Consider the following 9,315-nt stretch of genomic DNA (forward strand, 5'->3'; position numbering starts at 1 on the left):
TGCCCCTCTGTCTGCCACAAATGTGAAATGCACAGCATGACAATGAATAGAGCTTCATGTAAAGAGAAATGACAAAAATGGTGTGAAACATGGGTGTTTTAAGTCTCCCATCAAGTAGATCCATGAAAAAAGAGGGTGATTATTCCTTTAACATATTGAACAACCCTACAAAGCTGCTTGCACTGTCAAGAGTGTGTTTCCCAATGAGACATAAAAGAAATCCAGCCCAAACACAAATTCATGTTCAGATGACCAAACTGTGGCTCAATATCAGCAGAAATACAGACAATTAATGACTTATGTCTTAACAGTTATGTTGCCTTTACTTACCCTCCTTGTAAACCTTGTTGTCAGCATTTTCTGTTGCCGTGGACAGGCACCAGATGCGGAGAGCGAAGATGAGAAAAGCAAAGTTCTTCCGCCGCCGCCAGCTTCTCATGATGCCCGGGCTCGGTGGGGTGAAACCGGGGAAAGCGCTCCGGTCGGGACTGCGTTATTAATGCAGCAAGACTAAACACTCCACACAGGTGACAGGGTGGAGAAACGGGTCAGAGCAATCAACAGTAGTAAAAGGGGGGAGAAAAAAAAATCTTCACCTAACAGACTCCCAACGAGATGCGGCAGGCTGTCACTCCTAGACAGAAGCTGTCAAAAAGTTTTCCGTACTACACCAGACGTTTGTCGCGCAAAGGTCTGGGGAAAGACGTGCAAATACATGTGTTAGCTGAATGTTTTTGTGTGGACGTGTTGCTCATGTGAGAGGGACATTGCAGGGAGCGATAGAAAAGACAGAATGAGAGGAGATGTGTGAGAGTAGAGAAGCGGACTTTCCATCCAGTCGTACCAGAGCAGCCACACACTGCCATGTGCGCTACAGACTCTGCCGGGTCCTAGCGCCAGATATATTCAACCCAATCTGTTGTCAAATGCGATCTTTCTTACCCGTCCCATTTACACTTACCCCGGGTAAGGTCAACTGTTTCATTTAGAAAAAGCCCATGTCCAAATACACACCAAGAATCATTAAGGATGTCTCTGATAATTCAAAAAGAAAGGTAAAATATTCTGCCACATTGCGATTTGCCACAGCTAGCGCAGTGGACATCCAATGGACACCCAAGAGCAGATAGTCATGGTCAAATTTTGTATTAAATGTCATTCAGGGCAAACAGAAAACACCTGATGGATAACAAAAATACATTGAAAATACTCAGCTGCTGGATAACACTTGGAAAAAAAACATATAGGCCCAATATTTTGACTTTTTTCCTATGGTTGCTTAGGAACGATGTGTAACCTAGCAACCCATGAAGTGCTGAGGTCACAGCTGGGGCAACATCTCTACTCCTTCTGGGCACAGCTAGCTTACAGTATTTTTTTTATGTTTGGTTGCGTTTGTAGCTGGTTAGTTGTTGGCTAGCCGGCTCATATCCACAGACTTCACGGATGGCTGTGTAACCAGAAAGGCCATTTACGAGGGTAATTCTCATGGGAGAGTTGCTCTCCTGCCATGTAGGTTGGTTCCAGATGATGAACACAGACTGACAGTTTGCATATGAGGAGAAGAACTCCTGCCAGTCATGTGTCTGTCACATTTCTATCTCTGCATAATTTGGACTCTGTGCTTTGAGGCCCCTACTGTACCAATGTTTATTAAAAGAACAGAACAGGGAGTACAGGACAAATTATAAACCACAAACCTTTCTTTAGTACAGTTTATCGATCAACATTTCCTCTTCTTGTGGCACCTCTGAACTGTTTAGAGCCAGATTTGCATCACCAGTACCGTGGTAAAAACACAACAGATGTGGTCTGACTATATAGTATTTCTTTTGTTACAGACACATATGCCACTATATAAATGAACCGTATTAATTGAGGGCCCATCACGACGGCCAATCTTTTCTAGACTTTACAAAACTACTGATATGACAATCAACAAGTATACAATGGATGAGACTTCTAATTTCGACATTTATTTATCTATTTTCTATATAACAAATTGGCAAACATATGGATAATAACTGTGATCTATATCTCCCTGTTTCAGTCTACAATGTCTCTCAGGCTCAGTCTCTGCAGCTCTTTGGTGTGCTAAACTTTGTTGTTTTTGATCTACTGTGGACCCCTAGATGAAGATGAGCGACTCCTCCCCTAGCTCCCTCTTCTTTAGATATGATGGATGCAGCCTCAGAAACACAACCAATGGGCTACAAAAAATAAATAAATAAATACATAAAAGTAAAACCAAAAAAAAAAAATACATTGAAAAGGGCAGAGCCCCTATGTGGTTCACTAGTCTGACTATGGTCCTGACATCTTTGCATGTATGCTGGTGGGATTAACAAACTGACATTTCAAAAAAATAATCAGAAGCTTTTAACCTGTTGAGCCACGAGTTCCCAACATTTTTCTCCGCTGTATGACAATATCACACATTAATATTTCTGCTCGTTAAACCACTGTCTTGAAACTACAGTATATAGTTAATGAAATATTCAAACCCAAGGTGCTTTTTATTGTGTCTGCATTGTATCAAATGGAAATCAAATTCTAGATGAACTGTGGATCATTCACTACACATTTAATCTTGACATCTGTGGAAACTTTAGGATCTGGACTAGGATTTCATATAAATCTATCTATGTTAACATTTATCCCTGCAATTTGCATTTGTAATGACTGAGGTTGTAAATGCATAGATGAAATTAACTGTCCTCATTCAATTTAAGTATGAGCATAGAAAAAGCCACCCCTCTTGTCAAAGTACCCCTGGGATGACAGTCTCTTGCTCACTATCTCTGTGTCCACACACACACACACACACACACACACACACACACACACACACACACACACACACACACACACACACGCACAATCATAGACCCAGACGAACAGACGAACTGTCATCACCATCTGGCCCCATCTGTGTTTTGCCGAGGCTACCTGGTCTGGTTTAGTCTAATCTTTTTTAGTGTGTGTTCGTACGCTGCAGGCAAAAAAGTCGCAGATGTCTGTGTGCAGGCGTCAGTTCAATCCACATCTCCACTGAGGCTGCAAACTGCAAATAAATTGAAAACATGCATTGCTTTGCCTTAGGTGACTCTGAATGAGTTATGTCCTTAAAATCCCACTGTCATAATGTCTTCCTCATCATAATTTTAATTCTGAAGAGTTTTATTAAAATGTGAACCTGAAAAAACACATTTATTATTTGCTTATCAGCCTCAACCGTTGAATTGGTTCTGTTGTGTCTGTGTTTTTGAATGACCACCTGTTTTTTTGTTGCCTGTTGCTCACCCTTAAGATTTGTCAGTGAGACCAATTTTAAGGTCTACATTTGATAAGTACTGTAGATTTCCACTGGGGAGAGTATTTGTATTGATGTTACAGTCACCATCCTAGAACAGAGAGCCACTGCCAGAAAGAGATGGCCGTGAGGCTAGATGATGAGATAGTATGGGTGCCAGGGAAATGTCAGATGATTAAACACTTATAATCAGTGGCTCTGCTTGAATGTACACAATTAGCCATGTAAGCTCAGCCACTGTTCTCCTTTGTAAGCCAGACATATCAGTGTTTCCCTCGGGGCATCAGAGTCAGTCAAGGCCATTCGGAAGCCTGTGGAGGGGCCTCAGAGCACATAGTCCACATTATACGGAGATAGCAATGTGACATACAGACACATGATGCCTCAGAGAGAGTGAGGTTGACTGGCAGGAGCCCGTCTCCTTGTGTACAACTGCCTGTCAGTCTGTGCTCATCGTCTGGAACCAGTTTGTAGGCAGTAGAGCAGTTCTCCCATGTGGATTACTCTCATAAACGGCCTTTCTGGTAACACGGGCATCAGTGACATCAGTAGATATTAATGTGTGTACTGTTTACTACATGATGTTGCCTGCTATGGGCCATAATTGACCATACTGGACGACACAACCTTGAGATTACGTGGCAATTGGTCCATCATTTTAATACTAGGGAAAAATGACATACAGTAGCAGAATAAAATTCAAGCATTATTCAGTGCTTAACCTAGCATATTGTTGGGGATTTAAACCACTGTCAGTATTACTCAATGTATACTGTGTGTTTGTCTGAGACCCGTGGTATATATCCTCATGCTGTTCTCTCCTCATCCCAGCAGGCTCTGTTTAAATGCCGCAGGGATGTCAGTCACCTTTACAGGCTGTATGTGGACTGCGGTTCCAGGCTGTGCTCAGAAGTCTCCTCTCTTATTACAATGTCATCTCTGGTTTGGAGCACTGTGACAAAGGCCCCTTTCACAGGCGCTGCATGTCTCCTGAGTTCGATTAGCTTGGAATTCCACTGTTCCGGATGGGAGGTTCCAGAGGCCTCGAGGCAGACGTGAAGCCAATGACGACACTTGGTTCTCCCGTCTCTATTTTATAAACGCCTACTGTAGCGATGACAGAGTCAAGGTGCTTTGCTCAAAGCACTGAGACTCAATTTCCTGGAAAATGACACCGCTCCAACACAGGAATGACCTTGGAATACTTTTATTTCATTCATGAGATACAAAATGATATTGCAGAAAAGAAATAAAGTCATTGGGTCAGTACAGAGGAAAGAAAGAAGCAAAATTGTATGATTTATCTGTATCACATTTATCAGTGGGTGACGGGAGGAAAACAGATTTCAACGTTTTAATTTTTCAACCGCCATACCCCTCTCATTTTTTAAATTATGAATGTGTGGGTGGTAGGTGAGAGGGTTTGGCTTTGTCAATGTCTGCAAACAACAACAATTAACTTAAAAGCATGCTCTGAGCATCACATACAATTTTATGTCATCTGTCAATACTTTGGTCAGCAAAATAGGAAATTAGGTGTCTTCCTGTCACCCGATAACTGTGGTTTTTGCAGACGCATGTCAGTCAAAAATCTAATTTCTGTGTCATCATATTGTTGCATTCTTTTGCACTGTAAAGCAAACAGGTTGCAAAGATAAAACAGGATATTGAACAGTGAGGGACCCTCAATTTAAGGAATACATATATTAAGCACAGGTATTTAAAAAAATTTGCATAGAAGATTAACTGAATTAAATACAAAGTCATTATTGATATACATATAGAGGGAAGAGAAAGTGCGAGGGAAGTAATCAGTGAATGATCCACATTCATCTCATTTATCTTTGCAGGATCTGGTCTAGGAGTCTCTGCAAAAAACAAGAAAAACAACAATGAAAAAAGAGATCAAACACAATCTATCTGCGCTCAGACCTCCCTTCCCTCAATCTCTTAAGAGCAGCTCTGCATCACACAGAAGCGACTCCTGCTGCTAAATTGGCTTTCACTTCCATCAGCCTCACCAGGTGGCCAAGCCCAGGTACGGGGAATAATTCTAGCTTGCTATCTGACCAAACACCCTGCTATGCAATCACCGTCTTCTTACAGTACTACCCAACAGCTGGAATCTCATTTTAGCCAGTGTTCAAAACCACCCACCCCTCTATCTAGCACTATCAGACTACTGTGAGTCTCCTCTGGGCTCCACCTCTCTGTGTGTGTTCTGGAGACTTTCACACAGAAATAAGGACTCAAAAGCACACAGTAACTCAGTGTTTATCGGGGAAAACACACTCTTTTTCTCCCAATCTCAATCTGGTTGAGCCTGGCTAATGGCTTCATTTGAGAGGTGGCAAGGTCACACTGGCATGTTAGCAATTGCGCCTGCTCCATTTCCCCAAGACATAGAATATTCTCTTATAGAGCCATTTGACGTCATGCAATGCTCTATGGTTGTGGTCTGTGTAAGTAAACCATGACTCACTGTTCCCTTGCAAATGAAAATTGTTCAAGGCCTGAAGCAAAACATTTTGCACAAGATAAATTTATCATGATGTCGCAGTTTACATAAACTTCAGCAAACGAGAGAGAAGCCAATCATCTGTACATCTTTTTTTAAATAACATCTTGGTAAAAAAAAACACTCATACTCTCTCTCTCTCACACACACACACACACAATCTGAAGCTTTGATTGTGTAATTATCTATAAGAGATTGGAGACATCTTTTCACATTTTTCACATCTCACCTGACTGACAGCGGCTTCATTGTTGTGGTTAGGTTATAGTGGGAGAGCAAGTGAAGGCTCACCTATAAGTGAAGCTGAATGCATCTGTCTGACGCTGCATGTCCTAAATATATCACTCATTTGATACATGTCCCTCACTGTTGGAGGACGTGGATACTGCCTGTTAAAGCAGCTCCTATGAATCCTATCATCAGGGTCTAGAAGTAATATTTATACAAGATTAACTGTGTGAGCTTTGTGTCTACAGCACTGAACACCAAATCCCACAGTAGTAAAAAGACTTAAATAATCTAGGATAAGTAGAATAAGAAATGCTGTGATACAGTAAAAGTTTTGATTTTGGCATGAATCCAGATCTAGTTTTAAAGTAAAACACCAGACACTGAAAACTGATAGACGCCACATAAAACACAAGGAAAATGAATAACTCCAAAAGCTGAATGCACATTTATTTGATAGTCATGTGTGATAAATGAAGAAGAAGGTTTGGCTTTAGCAGTCAAACAGGGACCTCTGCTGGACGATAATCAAACCATCTTTTAGTCCATCCCTATCCATGGACACTGCTTACTGTACACAGACTCCCCTTTGAATTGCACTTGTTGTAGATGTAATTAAATAATATCTTTTGTATTTAAAAGACAACCACAGGACTGGGAAAACCTTAACAACTCAAAATAATTAAAACATGGACTAACTTGGTTTATTCACAGATATGTTAACATGGTGTTACCATAAAATATACTGTGCAAGCACACATTTTTAATATTTCCCATAATGACAAGATGACACAGCATAGTTTGTGTGAGATGACTGTAATTGAGTTTCATTTTGGAAGTTTGGGAGTTTTCTGTTGAAATAAAGTTAGTCCATTTGCCATTTACCAATATATGATCTTGTGTAAATATGTGCTATAAACAAGCAGTTCAAACCCAGTTGACAGTTTTCATGCAATCAATGTTTGGAACAGATGTTTGTACCAATAATAAATGTCCCAACTCTACCTTTTTAAAGACCTCGGCTCGCAATCTGTTGGTTTGTGATACAGCCCTCTTTTTCTCCTCCTCCTTTTTCTTTGTCACCTCCGGCAGCTTGTTGTAAATCCTACAGACACAAAAAAGGCAAACTCATACAGGGCAGGGGAATATGGTATCAGAAGTCTGAGGGTGGCTGAGCCATGCCAACGGATTGGCATACTAGAGACAAGGAATTATCTAGTGAGTCCACAGCTGGCAAAAACCTGGATCCACTGATAAACAGTTCTCACACAGACTCCCTTTTCACTCCCACAACTACAGCCAATTTGTTAAGAGATCCTCCAAGTCAGATAGTGTCGCTTTTGAAAAAAATTACAATGGGTAGCCATCATCTGATCAGGTGTGCCTTTCCAGATAAGGAAACAAAAGAGAAAGAGATAAGGTATACGGAGAGTAGCACATATCTCCTGTCAACACATTTGGGCATCAAACATCTAATGTACTGTACCCATACAGTAGTGTATGTGCGTGTGTGAATGTGCATCGTTTTGGTGCTTGATCCTGCATTAATGGCAGATGTGACAAACAAGCTTGATGGATTGTGTTGAATAAAAAAAAATAAAACAAAGAGCGAGGCGAGACAGAGTGACATCATCTGACATGGGTTTGGTCTGTAGAACTCACCGTCTGGACCTCAGCTGCATCTCTCTGCCTGATATAGACCTCTCTCTAGGCTTGAAAAGGTTATCTAGGACACACACGCACAAACGCACACACACGCAAAGATGCACACGTACCACACACACACACACACACACACACACACATACACACACACAGGAATTACAAATAAGAATTAATATGTAAATGAATCTTGAATATGTAAATGAACACTGAGGGCTGTGTGTGATCTCTCTTTTTCAGAGGTACTTGAACATTTAACACACACACATGCACCCACACACACACGCACATGCATGGACACATTTTGCGCATACACTATACATAGCCATATTAGCCATATCTAGTCCTATTAAGACTGACTATTCTGTCTGTCACAGATTTAACTGAAATGAATTACCAGACTGCTGCTGCTCAGGTCAACAGCGCCAAGACTCTTTGTTCATAATTAGACTTTTGACTTCAGTCAGAGATGAGTAAGAGCTATTCAAGGGTAATTCCATGACTTCTCTATGACCTTCCAAAAACTAAGTTGGAGGGCTTCCATTACCTGCAGTATTATGCCTCTCTACTTTATTAATGTTTTACTTAAGGGTTGAGCAGTCAGGTGTCCAGTACAGTGGGACTTGCTGCAAAGAAAAATTGCTGTAAACAACCTGCAGTGATGAATGTGTGAAAGAAGAGTACATGCTGCTATAATCAGAATGCATTTAAGAAAATCTGATTTTACCCAACCTATGTAGAGAATTAATCGAATTCCCTGTGTGGAATACACTTTTCAAAATCCATTTTTTCCTCCCCAAAGCAGGCGGGAGAGACTCAAACAGTTTTGTTTAAACTGCTGAGAAAAATGTTGGATGTGTTGTGTGCTCACTTGAATTTAATTGAAGGGTTGTCTACCTGAGTTTACTTTGTATCGTAAGTCTGACAGCTTCCGTATAAATGAAAGATAAACAAAACAATTTCTCTGACAGAATGTTTATTCTGCATATATAGCAGCATTTCTTTCATGGTATAGATTATAATTTCTATGCAGCAATATCACAGCAATTTAGAAAATACTGTGTTAGATACCCAATAATGCAGAAGCGTGGATGTGGATATCTTATGTTACTTGGTTATATATCTTTCTCATAATCAGCATATAGCCATTTTCATTGTGTTTATGTTCTTCATTTAGGTGTGTTTTTTTTATTAGTTCTACTTGTGAATATATGTGTGATTCATTCTTATATAGCAAACCAATTTCCTTTGGCATAGTTTGCCAAGTTGAGTGAAGTAGAAAAGAAAACATCTAAGCGATCACTGTATTCTTCAAGCTTTTGGTCTCAGTGTGTGTAGTCCCTGCATACAGAACTTTTGAGAAAAAATGCTTTAACTGATCTGCAATACTAGATAATGGCCAGCAGAGAGCAAAGTTGGATAAATGCCACTACACTATAAGGAGAATATGTAAAATCCTTCTTTTTATAGACTAGTTGTGGATGTTGCGGTTAAATGTAATTATTTATAAAAGCATCAGTTCTTACAAAAGTGAACTTGATTCAATAACCACAGGTTCCCTATTTATTTATTTTTTCCCCAAAGCTCACAGAGG

The 9,315-nt window shown here is 40.3% G+C and overlaps 1 protein-coding gene across 2 annotated transcripts in view; it reads right to left on the bottom strand.

The window, feature by feature from the left end:
• Positions 1-1,442, bottom strand: part of adam12b (ADAM metallopeptidase domain 12b) — a 98,337-nt gene extending 96,895 nt beyond the window's left edge. For both annotated transcript variants that reach the window (XM_042433791.1, XM_042433790.1), the window contains exon 1: positions 331-1,442. In XM_042433791.1, the coding sequence (XP_042289725.1) occupies positions 331-439 (109 nt within the window). In that variant the 5' untranslated portion in view covers positions 440-1,442. The remainder of the gene's footprint in view (positions 1-330) is intronic.
• Between the last annotated feature and the right edge of the window lie 7,873 nt (positions 1,443-9,315).

The sequence above is a fragment of the Thunnus maccoyii genome, chromosome 14 (genome assembly GCF_910596095.1).
Source record: "Thunnus maccoyii chromosome 14, fThuMac1.1, whole genome shotgun sequence".
NCBI lineage: Eukaryota > Metazoa > Chordata > Actinopteri > Scombriformes > Scombridae > Thunnus > Thunnus maccoyii.